General features: G+C 41.6%; 1 protein-coding gene across 5 annotated transcripts in view; it reads left to right on the top strand.

Annotated features, from left to right (window-relative positions):
• The window catches only part of LOC117502014 (receptor-type tyrosine-protein phosphatase U-like), a 689,797-nt gene that overhangs the window by 456,504 nt on the left and 220,323 nt on the right, over nucleotides 1-12,970 (top strand). For all 5 annotated transcript variants that reach the window (XM_034160998.1, XM_034160995.1, XM_034160994.1 and 2 more), the window contains one exon: nucleotides 1,311-1,604. In XM_034160998.1, the coding sequence (XP_034016889.1) occupies nucleotides 1,311-1,604 (294 nt within the window). The remainder of the gene's footprint in view (nucleotides 1-1,310; nucleotides 1,605-12,970) is intronic.

Below are 12,970 nucleotides of genomic sequence, written 5' to 3'. Positions count from 1 at the left end.
GTCTAAGTCTATAGCAGCATAACTAAGGGATGGTTCAGGGTCACCTGATCCAGCCCTAACTATAAGCTTTAGCAAAAAGGACAGTTTTAAGCCTAATCTTAAAAGTAGAGAGGGTGTCTGTCTCCCTGATCTGAATTGGGAGCTGGTTCCACAGGAGAGGAGCCTGAAAGCTGAAGGCTCTGCCTCCCATTCTACTCTTACAAACCCTAGGAACTACAAGTAAGCCTGCAGTCTGAGAGCGAAGCGCTCTATTGGGGTGATATGGTACTATGAGGTCCCTAAGATAAGAAGGGACCTGACTATTCAAAACCTTATAAGTAAGAAGAAGAATTTTAAATTCTATTCTAGAATTAACAGGAAGCCAATGAAGAGAGGCCAATATGGGTGAGATATGCTCTCTCCTTCTAGTCCCCGTCAGTACTCTAGCTGCAGCATTTGAATTAACTGAAGGCTTTTCAGGGAACTTTTAGGACAACCTGATAATAATGAATTACAATAGTCCAGCCTAGAGGAAATAAATGCATGAATTAGTTTTTTCAGCAGCACTCTGAGACAAGACCTTTCTAATTTTAGAGATATTGCGTAAATGCAAAAAAGCAGTCTTACATATTTGTTTAATATGCGCTTTGAATGACATATCCTGATCAAAAATGACTCCAAGATTTCTCACAGTATTACTAGAGGTCAGGGTAATGCCATCCAGAGTAAGGATCTGGTTAGACACCATGTTTCTAAGATTTGTGGGGCCAAGTAGAATAACTTCAGTTTTATCTGAGTTTAAAAGCAGGAAATTAGAATAACTTCAGTTTTATCTGAGTTTAAAAGCAGGAAATTAGAGGTCATCCATGTCCTTATGTCTGTAAGACAATCCTGCAGTTTAGCTAATTGGTGTGTGTCCTCTGGCTTCATGGATAGATAAAGCTGGGTATCATCTGCGTAACAATGAAAATTTAAGCAATGCTGTCTAATAATACTGCCTAAGGGAAGCATGTATAAAGTGAATAAATTGGTCCTAGCACAGAACCTTGTGGAACTCCATAATTAACCTTAGTCTGTGAAGAAGATTCCCCATTTACATGAACAAATTGTAATCTATTAGATAAATATGATTCAAACCACCGCAGCGCAGTGCCTTTAATACCTATGGCATGCTCTAATCTCTGTAATAAAATTTTATGGTCAACAGTATCAAAGCAGACAGAGACAGACAGGCAGACAGAGTTATACTACAAATTTAAGAAAGGTGGATTTTTATGTCATTATTCAAGTTTAATAATGGCTGTTGGTTTCACATTTATCTCTGTTTGCAGTCCCGCCGACACCGATTGCTCCTCCCCAGCTCCTGAGGGCGGGCCCCACCTATTTGATCATTCAGCTCAACACTAACTCCATCGTGGGGGACGGACCCGTCATCCGAAGGGAGATCCAGTACCGTGCCAGTCAGTCCACATGGACGGAGACTCATGGCGTGGGGTCGCTGACCTATAAGGTTTGGCATCTGGAGCCTGACACAGAGTACCGCATCAGCGTACTGCTCACCCGACCTGGGGACGGTGGCACCGGGGCTCCTGGACCCCCTTTGACCAGCAGGACAAAGTGTGCAGGTGAGTCAGCCGATTAGTTGGATTACAACATCTGGGATTTGCTGCAGATTTGTTTTCTTGGCAAACTGCAGTAGTACAAAAAAAAAAAAAAAAAATTCCACCCACATCATTATTTTAGGGGGCTTTCACACCTACCACGTCCATTTGGTTCAAACCGCAATAGTAGGTGTGAAAGTTTCCTCGGTCCACAGTCTAGATCAAAGGAGCAACATTTGGTCTGACCAACAGAGGTGCTCTTGGTCTGGGTCCAACTGAACCATGGTCTGGTTAGGTTGCAGTATGAAAATACCTTTTGTATGGTTTGGACTTTCAGAGCAGTTACAAAATGTTGAGGCAGGTTGTGGTGATTTTACCATACCTGGGGAGGTGATGGTCTAGTGGTTAAGGTGTTGGGCTTGAGTCCAGAAGATCATGGGTTCAAATCCCTGCCTGACTGAAAAATCACTAAGGGCCCTTGGGCAAGGCCTTTATTCCCCTATTGCTCCCGGTGTGTAGTGAGTGCCTTGTATGGCAGCACCCTGACATCGGGGTGAATGTGAGGCATAATTGTAAAGTGCTTTGAGCGTCTGATGCAGATGGAAAAGCGCGATATAAATGCAGTCCATTTACCTTAAAAAATTCCCCTTTTGAGGTATTTGTATATAGTATAATGCCCATGTGTTGTACATCAAAATATTCAGACCAATCTCAGTTTTCTGGATGTGACATGTGTATTTGTCTACAGCAGTGTATAAAAGATGTAATATGGCTCTAAATGTGAAAATGTGAAATGTCTTCTGCTCAGAACACTATGTACAACCCCTGGCAATAATTATGGAATCACTGGCCTCGGAGGATGTTTATTCAGTTGTTTAATTTTGTAGAAAAAAAGCAGATCACAGACATGACACAAAACTAAAGTCATTTCAAATGGCAACTTTCTGGCTTTAAGAAACACTATAAGAAATCAAGAAAAAAAATGTGGCAGTCAGTAACGGTTACTTTTTTAGACCAAGCAGAGGAAAAAAATATGGAATCACTCAATTCTGAGGAATAAATTATGGAATCACCCTGTAAATTTTCATCATTTTCAAAACTAACACCTGCATCAAATCAGATCTGCTCATTAATCTGCATCTAAAAAGGAGTGATCACACCTTGGAGAGCTGTTGCACCATGTGGACTGACATGAATCATGGCTCCAACACGAGAGATGTCAATTGAAACAAAGGAGAGGATTATCAAACTCTTAAAAGAGAGTAAATCATCACGCAATGTTGCAAAAGATGTTGGTTGTTCACAGTCAGCTGTGTCTAAACTCTGGACCAAATACAAACAACATGGGAAGGTTGTTAAAGGCAAACATACTGGTAGACCAAGGAAGACATCAAAGCACAACAAAACAAATGAGGAACAAATGGGAGGAAACTGGAGTCAACGTCTGTGACCGAACTGTAAGAAACCACCTAAAGGAAATGGGATTTACATACAGAAAAGCTAAACGAAAGCCATCATTAACAGCTAAACAGAAAAAACAAGGTTACAATGGGCTAAGGAAAAGCAATCGTGGACTGTGGATGACTGGATGAAAGTCATATTCAGTGATGAATCTCGAATCTGCATTGGGCAAGGTGATGATGCTGGAACTTTTGTTTGGTCATCAATAAATGCACAAGTTTACGTTGATATTTTGGACACTTTTCTTATCCCATCAATTGAAAGGATGTTTGTGGGTGATGAAATAATTTCTCAAGATGGTAATCCATCTTGCCATAGAGCAAAAACTGTGAAAACATTCCTTGCAAAAAGACACATAGTGTCAATGTCATGGCCTGCAAATAGTCCGGATCTTAATCCAACTGAAAATCTTTGGTGGAAGTTGAAGAAAATGGTCCATGACAAGGCTCCAACCTGCAAAGCTGATCTGACAACAGCAATCAGAGAAAGTTGGAGCCAGATTGATGAAGAGTACTGTTTGTCACTCATTAAGTCCATGCCTCAGAGACTGCAAGCTGTTATAAAAGCCAGAGGTGGTGCAACAAAATACTAGTGATGTGTTGGAGCGTTCTTTTGTTTTTCATGATTCCATCATTTTTTCCTCAGAATTGAGTGATTCCATATTTTTTTTACCTCTGCTTGGTCTAAAAAAGTAACCGTTACTGACTGCCACAATTTTTTTTCCTGATTTCTTATAGTGTTTCTTAAAGCCAGATAGTTGAATGAACATCCTCCGAGGCCGGTGATTCCATAATTATTGCCAGGGATTGTATATAAAAGGTTAACACAACTGTATTTCTGAAGAAAAGGACCCCTCCAAGACAATTTTTGTGTCTGTGTGACTAAATTAAAGTTATAAAGTGTTTTCAAGTCAACAGAACCATTCTTTGAGTGTTTGTGGCCTATTTCAGTGAGGATCTCTGGCAGGGACAGACACATCCATGTGTCTTACTCTGGCCTCTAGGATTGGCTGTGAATCAAAGATTGTCTAGAGGAGAGATGGATTTTACAGCCAAGAATTTGTCATTTCAGGAACTTGTTGAACAACGTCTCTGTGACGTTCCATTGCTGATCTCTTTGTAGAAATATGATGAAAAACAGATTTGGATGAAAACAGACAAAAAAAAAAAAAAAAACAGTCATCTGTGTGGGTTTCCTCCAGGGTCTCCGGGGTCCACACACTATCAAGGGCCCCTTCACACATAGTGTGAAATTTGGACGAAATGCACACTTAGTGTGCAAACCGTGTAATGTCGTCCCTGCCGCCAACGCCTCATACACCTGTGTTGCCACAACTATTTGCACACAAAAACACCTGAAAGACAAAGTGTGTGCTGTGTGAACCCATCGCACCCTCTTGTGGCAGGTGCCGGCCATCTAACACCGCTCACATGGCACTTAGAAAATGTGTGGCCAGTCGCACTCTTGGCATGACAGCAGACTGCAGACAATCACTGTCATACTGCTGTGAAATTTGTCTAAGTTCCTCACAAGTGTGACTTTGCAAACACACACAGTGACACGTGGGTGTGTGCGCTCCACTCACGGGAGGTGTGGCTTCTGACAGAAGCAGCTGTGGTGATCTGTCATTCTGGACATTCCAGCTACACAACACCTACTGTATTTGGACAGACATGGACAAACACCTGTCCACTGTGAGGCGCGTGTGTCTGATTGCTGTATTTACATGGAGATAAATAAAAACATATATTGCTGTGTTGGCGACAAGCTGCAGCAAGCGAGCGCGTGCACAGAGCAGACGCTGACAGGCCCCCAGGTTGAAACGGACCATCAGATCAGAACATGCAGCGGGCGATCTGACCATCACGTCACCCATGTGAGCTCTGTCCCACATGACGCGGTGTCTGTGCTGCGGTGTGCCGTCCACAAGACATGCATGTTGGGGAGAACATGCGCGCAGCCGACTGGATGCACCTGACCAGTAGTTGTCATCAGAGCACACTGCTTCTCATTCATGTCATTTCATGACTGTATGTCTGTGACCATGGGTCATCACCAGAGGAACAGACGGATCATATTTGTATTGCTTGCTTGATAAATGTGGTGTTTTTATACAGTGTGCGATTTAAATTTTTTTTTTGTAATACTTCCATGTCCTTCCTGATAGGAGGCAGAGCAGCGCTGTAGCTCAGTGGTAAAGTCTCTGACTGGGAATCAGAGGTTTTGAAGGTGCGAGTTCGCGTCCCAGGTGGTGTTCTTTTTTTTTAATTATTATTCCACATAAGCAGTGAGATGTGGTTCCACAGGTACCGGCTGGTTTTTATTTTGTTTATTTATTCCACATAAGCCACACAATGTGATTCCACATGTACCAGCTGGTTTTTATTTCCTCCACATAAGTGGCGGCATGTGGTGCACGTGGCACTGTTCTTGCTCAACAGACACTGCCGCGTGCACAAACTATTGCACCAGGTTTGTGCACGCCTGCCCGTTGGCGCGATGTTTCGTGTGCTAATTTAGAACTGTTTCACCATTTTCGTCCAAATGCCACCCAAACGTCGCACTATGTTTGAAGGGGCCACTGAATATGCACATTGGGGTTGCAAACAAAGTAATAATGATAATAAATTCACTGAATCAATCCTTGTCTGTGTCTTCTAATACAACACATGAATAAAATGTTTTGGTAATTACATTGTTATGCTCACTTAAGTTTTTACTTACTCCAAATATGTTTTGATGATTAAATAATTTCATGGAAATGTAAGAGTTTAAGAGATTCAGTGTCTCAAGGAGCCGTTAAATGTCTTCAGATTTGACCCTGCTTACACTGAGTCCATGGTTACACACTGAGCGGGATGATGAAATCCCAGCCGCCATCTGATCACAGGAGTCATGTATTATTGTCAAGTGTGGACGTAAATCTGATCTTACCGAGGGAGATACGATGTTTAAATTTACATATCAGAAGTCTCATTAAAAACATAGTGTACCCTCAGCCCAAGATTCACCTGAGTTCTGAGCATTAACGCTGCACTTTGATACATCACTGAACACGCTGTAGTTCGCCTGCAGCCAGAGAATAAAACATTTGTTGTGTTGCAGAGGGAAATGTCTGATACTTTGTCTTTATCCTCATCTTATATTCATAAAAACACATATTTACACATTATGAAAAGTACATGAGATTATTTACATGTAAGATCAGAGAATTATGTGGGTTTTAGAAAAAAACCCACATAAAACAATGTTAAAGTAAAGAAGGTTGTGATGTTTGTCACAATCACCATCTATTTATTATCATGTGAATCTGGACCATAATTGCCCAAATCTGATTGTGTTATGTTTGGCAAAAAAACCTCAAAAACCACATACAGTTATTAGTGTTACGGTGAAGATCAAAGAACAAGGTTAGGATCCACAATGCAGGATACTGGAATTAGAAATAACCAAATAATTTTTACTGTGCAATAATAAATAAATGATACATGCACAAATCCAAGGGGTGAGACACTGACAGAGGGAGATGCTGACTGGACCAGCGTGATGAACAGAAGAGTTCCCAAACCAGAGGGCAGAAGTACAGAGAACCAGGACCAGGTGACAGGAGGCAGGAATGCTGGTGACACAAGAAAAGCAGTTAGTAGCAGTATTTTGGTCTGCTTCTTAGAGAGCCTGGCACAAAGTTATTCAGTTAAAAAAAAAAAAAAAAAAGCATAAACACTGGTCACTAAAGCTTCAATAATTTTTGAATGCCAAAGTTGAAATAATTAAATGGTCCAATTATTAGACTCACTTAAAAAAGACATTAAAAATCTTCCTGTGATTAGAGGGTTGGCTGAAGGGCTGGTTGGTTGACTAGGAAGGAGGTTTACCAGCTTAAAGACTAGTTGCAAAATTCACTAGAAGAACAAGTAAGTTCTGCACAGGTCCTGAGGCCCATTAGTGCTGGTACTTAAACCTGGGTAGTGTGAAGGAGGTGACAGTCTCAGACTCAAGCCAGTGCATCACAGGTTACTTCTCCCAGTTACCCCGTGGTGAAGTGGGACAATGCAAATGGTCTGTCTTGTCCAATGACACAGACAGATTGTGTGACCAGGAATCAATGCCGGGTCGATATACTGGTGGCACAGACATATCAGTGCCGCCAACAACTGTGATACCTAAATGGACGATTTCCCCCATGAATGGCCGTAATTAAGGCTGATATAGTAACATCCCAGGTAACGAGCGCTAAATTGTGTGGGCATTCAAAACTTTTGTGCGTTGGGATGGAAACAGTTTTGCAGGGTTTTTTAAGAATGATTGACCGCAGTATGTAAATTAGGGTTTTGCTCCACATGCCGGCAATTATAGTACAACAAACAGACAGTGTCCAGATCCAGTGTATTTAAGCAAAATGGTGAATACATTTGCTTTGTTTTTGACAGTGAATAAGTGTGGGCACAATGAATGTTTTTATTCAGTGTGCGAGGAGGCGGCAGCCTCTCTGCTGCTGATACAGCAGTCTGTCAAGCACAGTCAGTTCATATAAGTCAACTAAAGTTTCAAATGTGCAAAACGGAGATGTTATCAACACCCGCTAAAATTTCCTTTTGACCTTGATGAATCACATTGTGTGTGCAAACCTCACCTATTAGCACATTGCCTCCCAGAATTTTCAGAACTTAGGTGGACACACCCAAAATTTCATTTTCATTGTGAAGTAGAAAGAAGCAATCGTCTTTTTGTTCTGAGTGCTATGCATGCAGGCCTTCATTAAATCGGGCCCTTAATGGTTTGTTGAAGACGCTGAATGCTGATCGCAGTAATTCTTTGGTAAAATACTTTTTTTAAGATGGCATTGTGGTTTAATCAAGATATTGTAATGGAATTTTCTAACTCTACAAATGAATCAGTTATACATAAAACCGATCAACCGGTCAATCGCGATCGACTTGTTGGGCAAGCCAGGCCTACAAAATGTCATAAAAGTTATATGTCTTTTATAAATATATATTGTAACTACACTGATTTCAAAATATTACATTTTTCTTAGAAAATCTGGCTTTAATAGGATTTGAATGGTCTCAGTCGTGTGTCTGTGATATTGCTATAAGCTTTTAAAGTTGTCTTTCAAACTCTTCATGCTGTTGGGAAAGAGCAAATATCATTCAAATCAGCAAGGGCTTGAAGGACGTTTCTCTCCTTGTCTTGTCTCTGTCCCCTCAGAACTGATTTTTTTCCTTTGTGACATCACTCAGTTTCTACACTCTGTTTAGTGAAGCAATGGATTTGTATCTGTGGTCTCCAGCCGCCTGCAGCCTGCACCACGTGCCGGAGCTGTGCTGCTGAAGACACTGTCCTGACGTCTCAGCTGTACACGTGCACATTAAGACCACACTGTGGGACATACTGTTTGGCAAGGACAGCTACCATCAGTTTTCACACATGACAGCAGGAATTAGTCGTTATGTGTTCACATATGAATCTCTGCCAGGGCTGCTGAACCCAGGTCACCTTAGAAGTCACAGGAGTCTTTACAGTGGTTGGTTTGGTCTACTTTTGTTTAACTCTTTTAACCTTGTTAAGTTCTTAAAGTAAAGTGATGCCATTGTTCTTCTTTACTGTTTTAATCTTATCTTTTAGCAGATGTTTTTTCCAGCACTCATTTATCATATTAATGTTGTCAAGTCTCGGAGCATGCACTGGTGTCGCACATTGCTGCATCTGCCACTACATAGAACTGCCTCGGGTGCAAATTAGCAATCACCTAGTTATGTAAGCAACCAGTGTATCCGCAACTCGCAAAAATAGCCATCTATCAGCTGTAACCAGGTGATACCAGGTGTCCCCTTGGCCTTACCCAAAGATTCTCACTAGAGACCTGCTACCTAAGACACACAGTCGTTGCTTTAGGGCAGTTAGAGTCTAAGCCATGCAGCTATACAGTATTTTGTTTTCATTTTCATGTATATCGCATCAAATCACAGCAAAGTTGGCTCAAGGTGCTTCACACAAATAAGGTCTAATCTTACCAACCCCCAGAGCAGCAGTGGTAAGGAAAAACTCCCTCTGAGGAAGAAACCTCAAGCAGACCAGACTCAAAGGGGCGACCCTCTGCTTGGGCCATGATACAGACAGAAATTACAGAACAATTCACACAAGAAATACACAGGAAATGTTGCCGGTGCACAGGTCACTAGGGTTACAGAAACAGACACCACACCCATCTCTGGATGGAGCTGCACCTTAAACAGAGAGGAAAAAAACAGAATCAGGCATCAGAAAGACAAGAAATACAGTATAATTTGCCAGCATTAATCAACAAGAAAAACAGAAGAAATACTAAGGTGATCGCCGGCCACTAGCCCTAAACTTCACTAAACGTTAAAGATAAAGCTGAGGCCATGGCCCACTCCATTTACTAATGAAATGAATTTAAGAGAAAAAAGCATATACTATACTATGCCAGTCGGCTAGCCATACGAAAGGGAAAATAAGCACATCTTCAGTCTGGACTTGAAAGTCTATACAGAATCTGTTTTATTAATGCAGGGAGATCATTCCACAGAACAGGGGCACAATAAGCAAAAGCTCTATGACCTGCAGACTTTTTATTCACCCTAGGGAAACAAAGTAGTCCTGCACCCTGAGAACGCAAAGCCCGGGCCGGTACGTAAGGTTTAATTAGGTCAGCTAGGTAGGGAGGTGCCAGTCGGTGAATAATTTTATAGGCTAGTACCAGAACCTTAAAATCTAATCTCACAGGGACAGGAAGCCATGTGAAGAGACGCCAAAATGGGGGTAATGTGGTCAAACTTTCTGCTTCCTGTCAAAAGTCTAGCAGGAACATTTTGAACCAATTGGAGAGCCCTAATGCTAGACTGCGGTAAACCAGAAAATAGAACATTGCAGTAGTCCAATCTAGAAGAGACAAACGCATGGATCAGGGTCTCAGCATCAGCCATAGACAGGATGGGACGAATCTTCACTATATGTCGCAGGTGGAAGAAAGCAGTCCTAGTAATATTTCTAATGTGGAGGTCAAAAGACAACGTAGGATCAAAAATTACCCCAAGATTCCTCACTTTGTCAGTGTGATATATGATACACTGGACCAAGAACCATCATTTCAGTCTTATCAGAGTTTAAAAGTAGGAAGTTTCTAGTCATCCAACTTCTCACTGATGCAAGGCAATCTTCTAAGGATTTTATGTGGATGAGATGACCAGCAGTTATCAGCATATATAACTGAGTATCATCAGCATAGCAGTGAAAGGTAATCCCAAAATGCCGCAATATGTGCCCAAGGGGTGCTATATAAAGGGAGAAAAGCAGGGGGCCTAAAACAGACCCCTGCGGAACCCCAAATTTCATGTCTCTATTGTTAGAGGTAGGGTTATTGTACAAAACACAGTGAGAATGACTGGTCAGGTGTGACGTCAACCATGCAAGGGCACTCCCAGTAATCCCAAAATGATTTTCCAGCCTATCAAGTAGAATATGATGATCCACAGTATCAAACGCAGCACTGAGATCTAACAGCACCAGAACCGTAGTGGTGTCTGAATCCATTGCAAGCAGAAGATCATTCACCACTTTAGTGAAAGCTGTCTCTGTGGAATGATATTTTCTCAAAGCAGACATTATTATTGCCCACATTAGTGGGGAATCGTGTGCCATGAAAGGCGATGTCAGTGCAGCAGGTGAAGTCATAGATCAGGACTTTAAGTTGAGGAGAGGAACTCATTGGTAAAACCACCCGCTAAGGTTGTTGGCTACAAAGAAAACCTGCACTGTCTGGGCCGTTGCTACTCACCCCTGAACTAGAAGCACCAGGACCTTGAGGAGCCACACCTTTGTTCTCTAACAAAGATATTGTCAAACATCTCTGCCCAGATACTTCTTGAATTGGTAAGCTCTTCCCAGATGTCTCTGGACATCATAGACGGAGCTCCCAGACATGTGTACATACAGAAACACTGCTGATGGCTGAGTTCAGGAAGTGACTGAAAGTCTGGATTTTAGTCTTGAAACAGGTCATTTGCCAGTCTAGGCTATTCCAACTTCACACACAGCTTAATTCTACAAAGATCACAGCAAAGTCAAGATCACTGGCAGATTCACTGAAGGCGTTGGACTTCACCACCTTATCAAAGACGTAGTCCATGCAAGCACTGAAGAGGGGGCCCACAACACACCCCTGATGAACACCGAAATTCACTGGGTAGAAGATGGCGTCTCTGATTCTACTCTTCACAGCACTCACAGTATCCGCATATAGTAGGCCAGCTGTGATGTCGAGCAATTTATTTGTAATCCTGTAAATTCTCAGGAAGTCTCATAAACCATTTCAATCAACCAAGTCAAACATTTTGGTAAAACCTGTGTTTCAAATGGAAGCAAACTTTTGCAAACAAAATCTAGACATAAATGGCAATGAAATTTGTGGATTACATTCTGATAAAATGTGTCTAAGCAAGGAGAACTGCAAAGCTGAGTGACACCAATTCTGTCATGAGTCGAACAGATAACTCAGTGGACAAGGATCTGGGTTCGAATCCTGCTCATGCTACCTGTCTGTGTCCTTCAGGTCCACCGCTGGACTGATAGTATTGCACACCGGGCATTTGCCCGCTGGCCTGATGGCCTACTGGCCTGTGGATTTTTTTTTTTTTTTAATGAAGTAAAGCGAGCTGTGAGCTTTTCATCCGTGTTTTTTTTTTTTTTTTGTAGCAGCTACGACTCGTCCTCACCTCTTAAAGCGCGGTGATAACAGCACACCTGCACTGAGCTTTACAAAGACATTTTTATGCTTTTTTCCTCCTTTATTTAGAATTCTGAGCTGAGCTGCTCCGTATCTGCTTGTTAAAAACAGCTGATCCTCTGCGACGTGTCAACAACTAACACTATTTTCCACTCAAATGCACCTAAACTCTCTTTCTGAGGACCACATGATGTGAAAACACAATAAAACTTTCTGACCTGTAAATCTGGTCATGTTTTCTGCATAAATGCATTCTTTGTGCTCAAACGCCAAAGCAGGGGCGAATCCAGATGGAATGGGGGCGTGGGGCAGGGATGTCCCCCCCCTCACAACACCCCAATATTAAAGGTCCAGTTTTGAAGCCTTTTTTTTTACTACAACTACTAATACTACTTCAAATAATAATAATTTCGACAAGTAAAATGTTTAGTGAAAATTTAAATGTTAGAAAAATGTTAGAAAGAATTTAATAGTTACATTTATTAACAATGTAGGTTAGAAATTACAAGTTTTACTGTTACAGTGCTGTCAACAGTTAAATATGAGGTCAAGAAAGAGGTCTTTATTTTACTTTTTATAAAACAAGCATATATTTTCATTGAAGTCAAGAAAAGGTGACTATAAAGTGAGGCGGGGACCACTACGGCCATGAAGGTAAGTGAAGGTTAACTTCAGCTATTAATTGATGAACAGCAACCTAACTTGTTCATAAATCAGACATCTGTGTGTGAGAGAGACATTCTGATCTTCTGGTCCGAAGTAAAGTGCTGTCTAACTGGGTCACTCAGATATGAATTAAGGTTGGATATTATTTTCGTTCGTGCTAACTCTGCCAGTCATGTACCCTAGCCTAACAATGTAACCTGTGCAAATGGTGTGCATGTCTAGCTACCATGCTGTCGCCACCAGGTTGTTTCTTTATTCTTTATTCTATTTGTGTGACGGTCGTGCGTTGGTCATACGAAGTATGCTGTTTTGCACAGTCTACGGTGCGGTGGCGTGGTATAACGGCGTCCCTGTCTAAAATGTATTTTCCCAGGTCCTGGCATTATTTCACATACCTAACATTTTACTTTAAATTGAGAGTCATTCTCTAAGTTGATTAGCAACACAAATTGGTAATAAAAGAAATCCTTGATGTTACTTGTAGCTTGTAGTGAGATAGACAACTGTCTCCATC

This window comes from Thalassophryne amazonica, chromosome 20 (assembly GCF_902500255.1).
Source record: "Thalassophryne amazonica chromosome 20, fThaAma1.1, whole genome shotgun sequence".
In the NCBI taxonomy this organism is placed as follows: Eukaryota; Metazoa; Chordata; class Actinopteri; order Batrachoidiformes; family Batrachoididae; genus Thalassophryne; species Thalassophryne amazonica.
This window is presented reverse-complemented; position numbering and strand designations above follow the sequence as displayed.